The sequence below is a fragment of the Balaenoptera borealis genome (assembly GCF_965194805.1).
Source record: "Balaenoptera borealis genome assembly, chromosome: 2".
NCBI lineage: Eukaryota > Metazoa > Chordata > Mammalia > Artiodactyla > Balaenopteridae > Balaenoptera > Balaenoptera borealis.
The window spans coordinates 9,935,163-9,949,286 of record NC_138867.1 but is presented as its reverse complement, the minus strand read 5'-3'; the positions used below and the strand labels follow the sequence as shown (position 1 = coordinate 9,949,286).

At 45.0% G+C, this 14,124-nt stretch overlaps 1 protein-coding gene across 1 annotated transcript in view; it reads left to right on the top strand.

Annotated features, from left to right (window-relative positions):
* Window positions 1-13,605, top strand: part of CTNND2 (catenin delta 2) — a 942,908-nt gene extending 929,303 nt beyond the window's left edge. The window contains 2 exon segments of the mRNA XM_082382599.1: window positions 4,460-4,533; window positions 11,780-13,605. Of these exon segments, the coding sequence (XP_082238725.1) occupies window positions 4,460-4,533; window positions 11,780-12,037 (332 nt within the window). The 3' untranslated portion in view covers window positions 12,038-13,605.
* The last annotated feature ends 519 nt before the right edge of the window (window positions 13,606-14,124 follow it).

Sequence of the window (14,124 nt, the reverse complement as noted above, 5' to 3'; positions counted from 1 at the left end):
TGCAGTACAAGGGTGCAATCCTAAACAGACACTGAGACCCTCTTATTCAGAAGAATCTTAAAAGCGTGTGGTAAGTCTCCCTGATATTATTTAGGTGTAGACCTGCAGGGAAACAGAATAGACAAATTGGATGATTTATTGACATGTCTTTTGGACCCAGGACGTCTAAGATAAATTTTTCTCGTGGTAACTGTATTTACCCCAGAGGCCATGGTTTCCATGGTAACTCTCCCCGGCTGCAGAATGGAAAGCCTCATAAACAGATGCTCGTGGTACCCAGCCCAGCTCAGCGCTCTGCCTCCACGTACACAATCCACCAGGGAAAGCCTCACCCTCACGCCTGACACGTCCCCTGAATGGAGAACTGAACGCATGGCGTAGGACATACCTTCTTTTTTTTTTTGTGGCTGTGCCCCGCAGCATGTGGGAGCTTAGTTCCCCGACCAGGGATTGAACCCACACCCGCTGCACTGGAAGTGCAGAGTCTTAAGCATTGAACCGCCAGGGAAGTCCAACATAGGACGTACCTTCTGATTCTCATTCTCTGGTTCTTTTTTCCCCAAAAGTGTTGTCCCCTGTTGTAGATGAGCATGAACAAAGAAGCTCATGAGTCTGAATGCCAAGTTCCCAGAGTCGAGATATTCAGTGGAGAATCTAATTTGTACTGATTACTCCAGAGCAGTGGTGACACCAAATTCACCTGACCCCTTCGTTTTTCGATTATTATCGCCCTAGGTAGCCACATCACCAGCAGGCAGGGATAACAAAGTGAGACTATAATTACAAGAATAATTGTGAAATCGACTGCACTGTTATTATTTAAGTTGATCTTTTCTCTTTAACTCTCTTGGCCGGTAGAATCATTCAAAAGGTTTTTCACTGTGGGTGTGTTTGTGTTGAAGTAGTTCCAGTGGTACACGATCCTGCTCTGCACACGTCAGAAAATAAAAAATAAAATCTAATATGTTTCTAGATGTTTAATCTTCCTAGAAAATGGCAGGGATCTTGACAACTGCAGCATTGAGATATATGTAACTTTTCAAACTTTAATTTAGAGGCTTAAACGCTTTGCTCTAACTTACTTAAAAATGCAGTTCAAAACTACACTGTCTGTTGCTTTGGTTGTGGTCATCCATGTACAATGCTTGGTGTCAGTCTATTTATCTCTTGTAAAAATAAAATACAGTGTGTGTGTGTGAAAAAAAATAGATAAATAAATAAATTACTTTGGAAAAAAAAAAAAAACTACACTGTCAATCATGTAGCAAGCCTAGAAGAGCATGAGGTCATTATTGAATAATATGTTTATACAAGAAGGTTCCCTTTAAGCCAACAAGTACTGGGTAAAAGTTAGTTATTAGCATCACAGTGATGTCGATGGTGATGGAGGAGGTGGGGGCAGTGTTGGTGGTGAGACTGGTGGGTGTGTTTGTCCCTGTCTACGATGGTGTGAGTAGCTCCCCAGCCAAGCCGGGTGGAAATCAACATTTCATGTAGGGATGGAAATGATGAATTGCCAACCTCTGTTCTGCTTCCCTTTAGCAAATGTCCATCATTCCAGCGTTTACTGGCAGATCAGATTTCTTGGGACCTCCATATCCGAAGCAGTACTTTTTTTCATTCACCAATAAACCCAGGGGGCATTTAAAGTTCAGTGCCTTGAAAAAACATCTGAAAAACGGCCGTCTTCCTTGTTTCTAAGGCATCAGGGGATGTCTTATACCATTTCCCCCACAGGAAACATTCCCTTTGCTGTGGGAAAACCATGGGAAACGTCACCCTCAAAACGCAGCACGCAAAATCTTTAAAGTGAAAAGCAGTTCCTTGCCTGGGTCATCATCTCCTCTCCTGAGCTCTCAGAAATACAGATCCATCTGGGTTTGTATTCAAGGCTTCCCCTCCACCCGCCTTCTCTGTATTCATTTTCTAGCTTAGATGTCTCTTAAAATGTGTTCTCTCCTTACTGTTTCTCTGCCTCTGAGGAGCCCTCAGAAAGCCAAAGGCAGCTGTTCATTCAGGCATGCAGCACTGTTATAGCTATTTCTCGCGGTCATGATTCCCTAGGAGCATTACGTGCTCAGAAGCACGCATCAGAGGAGGGCTGTGTGATCCCAGCAGCTACACAGCCTGACTTTAAAATTCACCTGGGGATTTTGCCCTCCCACCTGAGCTTCCCAAATACCTTAACATCCAGTGGTCGATTCTGTTTCTGTCAGTATCTCTCTTATGCCTTTTAAAGCTGCTCTAATCTTCAATCTATTGATATAGTTGGAAATTGGGGCCTATAAAAAAAAAAGAAAGGCATTTCCCTACGAGTTGACTCTTTGCTCAGACACATACATGGCAGAGCACCTGTGAAGACATGTGCTTCATGTATCCAGAAAGGCCACAAGTTCAATGTCAGCTACACAGTCTCCTTTAAACAGGTGAAGTGTGCCAAAGGGCAGGAGGAAAGAACTTCCAGGAGAAACATCTTCAGCTTGGAAGCCACAAGCACAACGGGGAGGGAGGCCAAGGCTATAAAAATGCACATTCTACCAAAAAACAAAAAATGCATTTTATTCTGAGTAATAGAAACAAAATTTCACCTTGTCCTTGGAGTAACATTTTCCATCAGCAGCTTATAGCTGTGAAGGCAGACTTTTCTAAGGTTTAGTCATTCATTCATTCACTCAGCAAAAATGCACTCCCTCTGTGAGCATCCCTCAAGGCCAGGCGCTGTCCCAGATGCTGGGGCAGCCTACAAAGGTGGCGGGACAGATGGATCTCTGTCCTCATGGAGCTTCTTATCTCCTAGGTGAAGGGAGGTAATACACAAGGTAAACATGAAACAAACTCACTAACAAGGTAATAGCACTTGGCATTGAGTGTGATGGCGGAAATAAGTGGGGTAATGAGATAGAGGGCCCCAGGTGGGCAGGGTAACTTTAACTAACATGGTCAAGGAGGAGACGTTTGAGCTGAAACCCGAATATCAACAAGGAGAGGTAGTCCAGAGTCTGGGGCAAGCAAGTTCCAGGGAGAAGCATCAGGAAGTCCAACATCCCTGATGCAAAATAAATTTGGACGCTCAAGCCAGGAAGGAGGGCCAGCACAGCTCCCTGAACTGTGGGAAGAAGAGCAGGAAATTCTGCAGGAAGTCAGGCCGGGACCAGATCACACGGAGCCTCGAAGACCATAATGGGAGCTCAGCTTTTACCATAATCACAGCGGGCAGGGCATTGAGTGACATAATCCGTTCTGTCTAGCATGATGATCGCTCAGGTGATGGGAACAGGGTGGATGGAGGAGCAGGTTGGGCAGAGTGGAAGCCGGGCCGTTGAGAAGGATGCCGTAGCGGTGGTCCAGACGAGGGACGGTGGTTTCCGCAGTGATGCAGAGACAGGAGTGATGGGCGTTCAACCAGAGAGTCTGTCAGAGTGGTCTTTAAAATGGGAAGTGGGCTCTCAGCTCTCACATTCTAAGCAGAATTTCCCAAGAGGAGTTTTATTGCACAGCTATTATGTGCTTTTAGTAATAAACATGGGTGAATGATAGATTATACTGACTTGGTGGCCTGTATCTCTGAGAGAATAGATGGTGTGTCATCCTATTTCATGATCCCATAGATACTGGAAGCAAAAGATAAATTTTTCTTGATATCTAGAGTGTTTTAGATACCCGCTGACACTCGACAGACAATGTTTTCCAGAGCTTTCTTAAACCAGGACCTTTTAGCAGCTATGAGGGGAGTCTTGCCCTGGGCCCTTCCTCTAGGCCTGTGACAGCAGCCTCAAGGGCCCCAGGTGAGGAGGCAGGCAAGTGGGCGTCTTGCCCAGGACTTTGGAAGCTGCTGGCAACCGGAGGAGACCTTCCTTTCTTTTGTCTAGAACACAGGCTGGTCACAAGACAGGGTGGGACTCTTCCGTCTCTGTGTTGAACAGGACTCCGAAGCCGCAGCCGCCCAGATGCACAGGGCAAAGGCGGGTGGTGCTTCCCGCCCATCCTTCAGGCCGTTGAGAAATGAGCTGTCTCAAAGATGATCAAGCACTTCTGTGAGCTCAAGTTAGAAATTTCATTCCTGTCATTCCCCAGCTAAAAACTAAGCGGCCGATCCAGATTCCTGCATGCTTCAGTGCAGGTGACAAGCTTTTATTATCTGCCAGTTTTCACCAGAAAACAAGGCCACAGAACTGGCAAGATGACCATCTGTTTGATGCACCTGCCTTGACCCTGTCTGCAAGCTGAATGTTATTGCAAGAGGCTGACATGCAACGGGGATTTTACAGAATAACTGTTCTTCTTTCTTTCTTAATATCTGTATGTAAAATGAAGTGTTCAGGGCTAACGAATTTCTTCCATCTGGAATGATCCATGAGACACCGAGCTTTGTCAGGGCAAAACTGGCCTCGATAACCATCATTCCTCATTTGAAGTCTGGCGTTCTGTGCTAATACTTTTGTTTCTCTTTTGCTTTCAGCTCAAAATACTGGAATTTCAACTTTGTATAGGAATGCATATGGTGCGCCCGCTGAAGACATCAAACATAACCAGGTAAAAGAGAGGTGGCACGTTGGTGTTCGTTTCTCCCTTCGACTCCTGTGAAATGTCTTGGAAGTGTAAAAAATAAGTTAGTTTCTATTTAACATGCATAAAAAATGGAAAAAGAAAATAATGGTCCCCGCTGCTGTCCGCCCACGTGGGACACAGCACACACGTGGGTGGTGGCAGTCACAAGGGCAGCCTCAGATTTGAGAGCAATCTTTTTTTTTTTTGGCTGCATCAGGTCTTATTTACGGCAAGTGTAAGATGCTGGTTACTAGACAAATTGTCTAATTACTAGACATGGATTAAGTAGCTCCTGTAACCCAGCCAATTCTTATTCGGAAGAAAGCATTCATTACACGTGACAGTTACCAATAAAATAGACACATCAAGTTCAATGTAAACAACTGAATAGAAGGCATGGTGTTATGCCTCGCCGCTCAGGCTAGTGGGGGAACCAGCAACAAAGGCATCCCTTTCTAACAAGGGAGCTTGTTAGAAACACAGAAGAGCTGTTTCTCTGGCCCCTAACCCTAACCCGTTCAGGGTCTTCTGTATCAGAGCTGCATTTTATCAAGGTGTCTAGGTGATTCGTGTGGATGTTGAAGTTTGAAGGAACCCTGGCTGGTAGATACTTAAAGAATCCATCTGCGTTTGTGCGTGTGTTTTATTTAGCAGATATTCGTTGCAGGCTCGTTTTCTCTCTGGTTCTGCGGGGAACTATAAAAGCAAGAAGGCGCCGCCTCTGCTCCTTTATTGATGAATAACCTCACCCTTTTCTTTCCCCGTGGTGGTCATCACAGAAAGACTGACATTCTTTATAACTCTTGGCTACTGGTAATCGTTTCCGGAACTGGCTTCTGCTGATGCTGTAGATTCCTGCCATGTGTCATGAAAATAGTACTGAAAAGATAAACCTGAAAGCTGTTTGCTTGATCACAGTAACCAGATGAAAGTAAACATGGAAGGGAAATGTGTGTTTTTGATCAGTTCTCACCACCCAGCAGGGCAGCATCTTTGAAGAGGAAAGGGACTCCCTTCCAGCAGGTAGAATGTCTGGTGGTGCAAGACCGTTTCTAAGGGAAGAAGGAGTAGGACACAGTTCTGGTCTTTGCTAAAAGCAAAGAAGTCAGTGAATAAATAAAGAGGGGCATGAGTTCTAGACAAGAGGTCACCAGGGGTGGCCGCCAACTATTTCTAGATCAACATGCCTACCCAAGCATAAAGGAAAATGGAAATGCCATCTCTATTTATGGAAATCGATGCTTTTTCTTTCAGCAAATATCAGGTACAGTGAGCCAGTGGTCTCCAGCTCTTAAAGATATTTGTCAGGATGTGATAGGACCCTGGTTTTGCATCCAAGAGCATAAGATCAGTCTTCAGCTTCTATAGGTCAAGAGAAGCTCCTCATCAGAATCAGCCTGTTCTACATCAGCCTTTATCTCCAGGGAGTCCCACTATTGTTGGCAATGAAGAAACACCCTGGTGTGGCCCAGGGGTCCTTGGCATCGCACAGTGTGGCTTCAGTAGGTTCCAGCAGACTGCTTGCAATCTAGATTTAGAGGACAGTCCACAATGGTTCTAAGAGGCACATTCTTTTCACCCAAGCCTATTCTGAGCATTTAAGAAAATTGGAATTAATGCACTAAGATGGCATCCCTGCCCCAAGAGAGTGAGCACAGCCTATTGTATGCAGCCTTTTGCCCAGGAGGCCCTAGAATGAACTCGACTCAACCTCGGTGTGAAACATCAAGGCCACGGTGTCTCAGGTGGATGTACTGACACTCAGTCTGGATGGAGAGCAAGCTCTGAGGCACTTGTCAGCACAGGCGGGATGTTGCAGGCTGGCCCCCAGCAGAGCTGAGTCCTGTGGCCGTAGCTCAGTGCCATCGTTATTCCCTGAGCTGGTCCAGCCGAGGGAAGGGGGCAATTGGACTGTTAACTCCATTCTAATATCAAGCAACATTTTTGAAATGTCCACCAAAGAGAGTTGTTTTTTACCTAAAAAGAAATTTCCAAGAAAATCATTATGACACTCCAGTGACTTGAGAAAATAATAAAGCTTTTACTTATTTTGGACTCTTATCAGAATACACTTTGACTTTGCTTACAGCCTTCCCTCTTGGGAATTCGGTAAAGGAAGACCATCCTAACCATTCAAAAAAGTTGGCCATTTGGTCCTCTTGCAGATGGGTGGTTCTGGAGATGAGCTCGTAAACAGCATCCATGATTTGCATTTTCTGCCCATGTGAGCCTGGTTGGTTATCACAGATGGCTTTTGTTTTTGGAACTTTTCTGGGCTAAAAGCCACCTCACAACCTCGTAGCTAGTAAATGGCCAGCTTGAAAAATATAACCGGGAGGGATGTGCTTGGGTCCATTCAGTTTCGGTGTCAAAGCTGGGCCTCATGAGCTTTGCAGAGGAGTCTGGACAGAAATTCATCTTAGAGAAGAAGTGATTCACCGAGGGAAACTAGTTTCAGGGGGATCTCTGGGACGAGGCAAAAGACAATGAGATGTGAAAATAAGGCAACAGCCCTGGATGCGTGGCCAAGCAAGGGAGGGGCCGGGGCAGGAGCTGGGAGGCGGGCTTCCCCTGACTCGGCAGAGAAGCAGCCAGGGGGCCTCTCAGCTGGGGCACAACCCACGGGACTACCTGCCACTCCAGTTTCGAATCAGTGAATTCCGAGCGTAAGGACTCCTAGAAGAAACAACCATGAGTGTGAAATAAGATTTGTGATCCTTGGTTTTATGTTTGGGGTCACAGATATTATTTTAAGAGTTAAGTACTCAAACCCTTCAAAACCCCTGCTGAGCTTCTATCAGCCCATCCCATACTTATAAAGAAAAACAGCATGTTTAACCGTATCCCGCTGGCAATAGGATTTTTGTTCATAAACTAGAAACAAAGGGTTTTGGTGTTTTGCTGACTGGTTTTCAAATTATTACTGACAACAATAAAAATGGCATCTTGAGTTCCTCAGTCTGGCTGCCAGGTGGGCAGGCAAGTAAGATTATCCCCAGAGCTGAGGAAATTGGGATTCAAGGAGGGTCAGGGTTCGCCCCCAGTCACCTGAAGAAGCTAGGAAGAGGCAAAGACTCCAGCCTGGTTCTTCTGTCCTCTTGTCCCATGTGCCCTCCTGTATACCACTGGTTCTCAAATTTGAGGGTGAGTCAGGATCCCCTGGAAGACTGTTACACACAGATTACTGGGCCCCAACCCCAGATGTTCTGATTCAGTAGGTCTGGGATGGAGCCCAATAATTTGTACCCCTAACGAGTTCCTGGTCTTGGGACCACACTTTGAGAAGCACTGATCTTCACCACAGCTTCATTCATTGTATAATAACGCCCTGAGTCTTCAGCTTTCACTGCGCAGTGGACTTTGAAGGTCTGTAGTGGGCGGCTATTTCCCTTGTGATAGGAATACATTCAATTTGTGGGCGAACTCAGTGAGGAATACAAAGAAGTCTCCTATCAGTGTGCTGGGATGGGAGGTGGAGAAGGAGCATGTCCTTCATAATTTAAACTAAACACTCTGCTGCTGAGGAACGCTTTCAGCAAGGATGGCTTTGTGGGGGCAGGATCCACAGGACAGAGCACCGAGAGCGTGGACCCCAGTGACGGCCACGTGGGCCAGCTGGTGGCACCTTCCCTTCCCAGAGAGGATGCTGCCTTAAGCAGAGCAGATGACAGCCTCAGGCTCCTTGGATGTGCCAGGGCTCCTCTGGACCACAACAGACTCAGATTCAGAATACACCAGTGTGGCATATGAGCATCATTCCACCTCCTTTACAGAAGTCTGGCTTGTCCACACTGTGTGATGTTTAAAAAAAAAAAAAAAAAAAAAAGCATTTATTTTAGCTCCTCTATGGGGAAGGCTGGTATTGGGGAGCATTTCACCTGCCTAATCTTGAACACTGTCAGATAGTCTCTTAAAGTAAATGACAAAATACAGCCAACATACCTCCGCGGTGAATGCATCTCACCAGCTGACATCCATACCACTGGGCCAGGGAGCAAATTTAATCCCTTCAAACACAGCTGTGCCACCATCAGCTGTTCCGGGTGGTTCGTTCACACAAATTCTCCGAACTGCAGAACTCAACCTGAGAAGGGGTTGATATGGGACCTTATGAACAATACAAACGAACTGAAGAAGGTAACTCCTGATATAAGAGACTAAAATAAGCTTGTGCTCAACCCAAAAATGTCCACCAGCCAGAGGGAACATAGCAGCAGTAAGAAATTTGAAACAGGCTGTGCCAGAAAAGAAAAAAAAAAAGAAAAGAAAGAAGCAGCCGCCGTGGAGGAGGGCCACGAGCCTCGTGAGTAGCTTCCCCTGAAAACCTCCCAAACTCTAGCGCTGCCCCTCCCCTGGTTACTGAGACCAGCACAGAGAAGTCAGGCCTTGTCTTGGTTTCCTTTGTCCATGGCCCCCCTTCTCATCACAGGGTCTGGAGTCAACTCAGTGAGGCTGCCCGCCCCCCGAGGTGGAGCCACCTCGGCTCAACTGAGACTGTGCTCCTGTCTCGGAGAGAACATGGACTTTGGAGTCAGCCAGGTGTGCATTCAAATCCCAGCCTCACCCCCACCACGAGTCATGGCATCCTGCACAAGTTTCTTATCTTCTCTGACCTTCAGTTTCTTCATCTATAAATCGGGAATTGGATGGATAAATGGATGGATGGGAAGGAAGGAAGGAAGGAAGGAAGGAAGGAAGGAAGGAAGGAAGGAGGGAAGGAAGGAAGGAAGGAAGGAACGGAGGAGGGAGGGAGAAATTGAGAGAGAGGAAGGGTGGAGGGAGGGAAGGAGATAGATTAGATAGATAAATAGGTAGACGATAGATGGATAAATGGATGGATGGATAGACATACACAGACATAAACATGCATCCATATATGTACACATACATGCATATACAAGAGTAAACAAAGAAGAATTTGTTAAATGTTGAAGATAGGGCCCACTGAAATAGAACCAGTAAATTCTAGTTCCCTCCCTGTGTAATTTTTCCAAACCTCCCAACTCTAATCCTTTGTATGCTCCACACTTGGGTAGCAGCACCGGGTTGGAGTGGAGAAGTTCCACGTAGCGCTCAGCTCTTCAAAGACCAGCAAAGGGCACCTTAGCCTATCCCAGTGATCAGGTAGACGTGGTCTTAGCAATGTGTAATTGCAGATGTTGAAGTTCCAAATGTCCCCCTCATGCCCAGGCTCTTAGGCTAACACACATTTACACTCTGAGGACTTTCACAGGTAGACAGAAACCTCATTCATTCAGCCGCCACTATCTGGAAGTGTGAGGCCTCCTGGATGGCAGCTATGATGAAGTTCACCACTTCTTTGAAGAGAAGGTCGATTACTAATGTATATCAATTACATATAAAAGAGGGAGTTTCGCTTACTTGAGAGAAGAGTTACGGGCAGGCCATTAGAAGCATTCATTCACACACAACGTGCTAATTACAAATCATTATCTATTAAAACTAAGACCAATTTCTAGAGGATGTTTCCATGCTGAACCTTAGTTAAATTAGTAGGGAATTACCGAGTCCACTGGCAGGTGATCAAACTGTGCTTCTTTAGGAGTGTTCCATCATTCCCCCCAGACCTCCCGCACAATCATTGCACTCGAGGAGCTTTGTGGATGCCATTATGCAGTGGCTGTGGGGATAGTCCTTCCCCCATGCCTTGCGGGTATCCTCACTTTGGGAGCGTGATGCTTAGGAATGGACCCCAGAGGCAGTGGGAAGGGGATAGCTAGGCCCTGACGTATAAATGCTAATTATCAGCCTATGAACACTGTCTGTTTTACTGTCCTTAAAGCCAAGCGGAGGGAACTAACTCTAGACTTCACGTATCCCGAAGAATCCTGTGGTCCCTTTAGCCCCTGAAGGCCCCCCTGCATCAGACAGTAACCTGCAGAGAACAGGAATGGAAATGGGGAGCACTGAGGTGGGCTGGGGGACATGGGACAAGTCTGAAGACCCCTCTACCCTAACCAAAGTCTTCATAATCCCACATTATTCTCGAGTCCCATCAATTCTTAATTGAACCAAGTTAGGAAATGGTTTGGTTCTCCAGAGCATAGAGTATTTGAAGTGGATTCCCTCTTCTTCTTACTTGCTTCTCTGTATCCTTCTAAGGCTGTGGTACCTGGTCACTTAGGCAGGTGTGATGGAATAGCCCTATTACCGAGAAGCCTCCATCCTCCAGAGAGGTATTGATCACAGCAGCCCTCCAAGCTGGCAGGAAGATGCCGAAGTGACCATTAGACCTTGTACATCTTCACTTTCTCTTTGTCTGGGATTACAGCACCCAGGCGTGATGGAGAAAATGCAGGAAAGATGAATATAAATTACTTGTGTTCTGTAGTGTCTAGTGTATACCTCTTTAATTTGAAAAAGGTTAACTAGTAAAATGGTTCACCTGTCATGGCAGTTTTGGCAATTTCTCAAAAAGTGAAACATAGAATTACCATCAGATCCAACAATTCCACTTCTTGGTACATACCCCCCAAAAATTGAAAGCAGGGACTCAAACAGATACTGGTGCACCCATGTTCACAGCAGCGTTATTCACAATAGTCAAAGGGTGGAAATAACACAAGTGTCCATCAGTGGATAAATGGATAAACAAATGTGGTCTCTCCATACAATGGAATATTATTTAGCCTTGAAAAGGAAGGAAATTCTGTCACATGCTACAACATGGATAAACCTTGAGGACATTATGTTAAGTGAAAGAAGGCAGACCCAAAAGGACAAATACTCTATTATTCCACTTCTATGAGGTACCTAGACTAGTGAAGTTCGTAGAGATGGAAAATAGAACGGCGGTTGCCACAAGCTGCGAAAAGAGAGGGGGATGGGGACTTAAGCTTAATGGATGCAGAGTTTTTGTTTGCGATGATGAAAAAGTTATGAAAATGGGTAGTGGTGACGGTGGCACAGGCGACGAATGTACTTAATGCCACTGAATTATACACAAAACGATTAAAATGGTCCATTTTATGTTATGTATACTTTACCATAATAATAATTAAGAAAAAAAAAAAAGATTACCTAGAATGCTAGCGCATGGACTCAGGAACCAACTTTAAAAAGGAAAGTCCATCAGGAGAAGCTCGATGCTGGTGTCTGCGTGGAGGAGTTCGGAGCCTTGACTTTGAGAGAGGGTTGAGCGCATCGGCAGCGGGGGAGGACGGGTCAAGGGCAAACGCGCTAACCCAGGTGGATCTTCTTTTCTGGGCAGGTTTCAGCACAGCCAGTCCCACAGGAGCCCAGCAGAAAAGACTACGAGACCTACCAGCCGTTTCCGAATTCCACGAGAAACTACGACGAGTCCTTCTTCGAGGACCAGGTCCACCACCGCCCTCCGGCCAGCGAGTACATGCACCTGGGACTCAAGTCCACGGGCAACTACGTCGACTTCTACTCCGCTGCCCGTCCCTACAGTGAACTGAACTATGAAACGAGCCACTACCCCGCGTCCCCCGACTCCTGGGTGTGAGGCAGCCGGCACCGGGAACAGTGCATGTGCATGCAGACCACAGACATTGCTATTTTTCTTTTCCCCTGCAAATTTAGTTTGTTAAAGCCTGTTCCATAGGAAGGCTGGGATAACCAGTAAGGAAACATTAAGAGCTATTTTAGAAAGCTAAATGAATCGAACGTTAACTTGAAAGTCAATAGGAAGTGATCCTCAATCTGACCTTGTACAACATCTTTCTAGTGCGGGCGGGAGAGTCTAAAAAGTGCTTTCCACTGAATGTGGCTGAAAGCACAGAAGGCGGTCGGGGTGACGGTTGTAAGCACAGAGGCGCGTGGTTCACACACTTCAGAGGGACGGCTTCTCACGCTTTGTTTACTCTCTTCATCCGTTGTGATTCTAGGCTTCAAGTTGCACTGGGGTTCCTCTGTACAGCAAGATGTTTCTTGCCCTTTGTTAATGCATTGTTGTAAAGTATTTGATGTACATTACAGATTAAAGAAGAAAAGCGCATTGTGTATATTACACCAATGCTGCGGCGTTTCCTCATCTATGGTTCTAAATATTGCTTCAATTTCAAACTTTTGAAAGATGTATGGATTTCCAGTTTTTCTTTTCTTTCTCGCAGTATGTTTTAACAGAAAAAAAATGGGAAAAAAAGGAATATTTAGCAGTATTGTTTGTTCTGATATGTGAATTTGTTTGTGGCAACTAAGCAAGGCATTCAGCAGTTTCTGACAATTAACATCCATCATTCCACACTCCTTGTCAACAAAGTGCTTTTTCACTGCCTAAAATTTTAGATGTAGATATTTGAAATAGATTTTTTCATTTATACCAGTTTTCTTTATGATGATACAGTGTTAAAAGAAAATAAATTACAATTGATCTGTCATCCATATTTGCTAAGAATGTCTATTTCCAAGGACCTATCTTACCAAACACACATTCTTGCTTGTGTGTCTGTGCGTGTGTGGGTGTGTGTCCACGTATGTATAAAAATGACCTGTGTGAGATTTTATTTGGATAGAAGCTATTTCATTTGCTGTTCATCTTGTGCAAACTTTGTTTTTGGTTTTTAGTATGAATGTACATCAGCTGTTCCTTTTGTACTCTATCTATACTTCCGACCATCTAGTGACTCAGGATATTAGGCCAGTGGAGGTAAAGTTATAGGATTTTCACACATTCACACATTCTTGGATACCAACCCTTTCTACGGGCCCATTTCCTTCCATGTTTCATGCCCTCAGAACATGATAAACCATGGCCAACTCAATAATTTCACTTTGGAGCCAATTACTTGAAATAGCCACAGAAAATGTAAACTGCTCGCCTTATTCCCCCCAAACTTTTTTGTTCATGTGGCAGGGAGCAGTAGACAATTATGGTTTAGATTATTAAAATTGAACTTGAAGCTAATGGTAGAATAGTTGTTAACAGAGCTAGGAAGTAAGGCTAACCATTCAAAAGAACACGGGCTGTGGGTAAATTAGCTTTGCTCTTTAGATGCAAGTGACTGAGGCCAATAGGTGCCTAGTAAATGTTAACTGTTCTTGAAAAAATAAAACATTAAATAACAAAAGAAATTGGCTGCCATCTTCCTTTAAAACTTTCTCCCCTTCGCTCTACGTAGTTTAATTCAGCTCAAAGTCTAAAATTCATGTTTCTTTCTCCAAATTCAGCAACAACCAAACGATTTCTTGTTCATGCATATTTGTGCAAATGAGAAGCTCATTTCTAGAGCAGCGTGGTAGACAGACATTTTCATATGAATTGTCCTACAGTTACTTACAAGTTGGCCCTTCTCACCCTGTTTACTATAGGAATACACGTTTCTGGGTCCCCTCCCAGGAATGCTGCAGCCCCTGAGAGAGATATAAATATGTAGCTCTGAGGGCAGCGTTTCCACTTCATTCCTGTCATAGAATGAAACAGTAAAGTTCATCAAGGCAGAGATACGGCACAGACATGATTTGTCCATGACCAAATAGCTGGTTTAACTTTTCCAAAAATAAGCAGTAGGACTCATTCCCTGGCTTGAGTTGTGCAGGGGGAAGTTAACGCATGTCAAAAAGTCCTTGTCATAGCGGGAGCTTTATATTTCC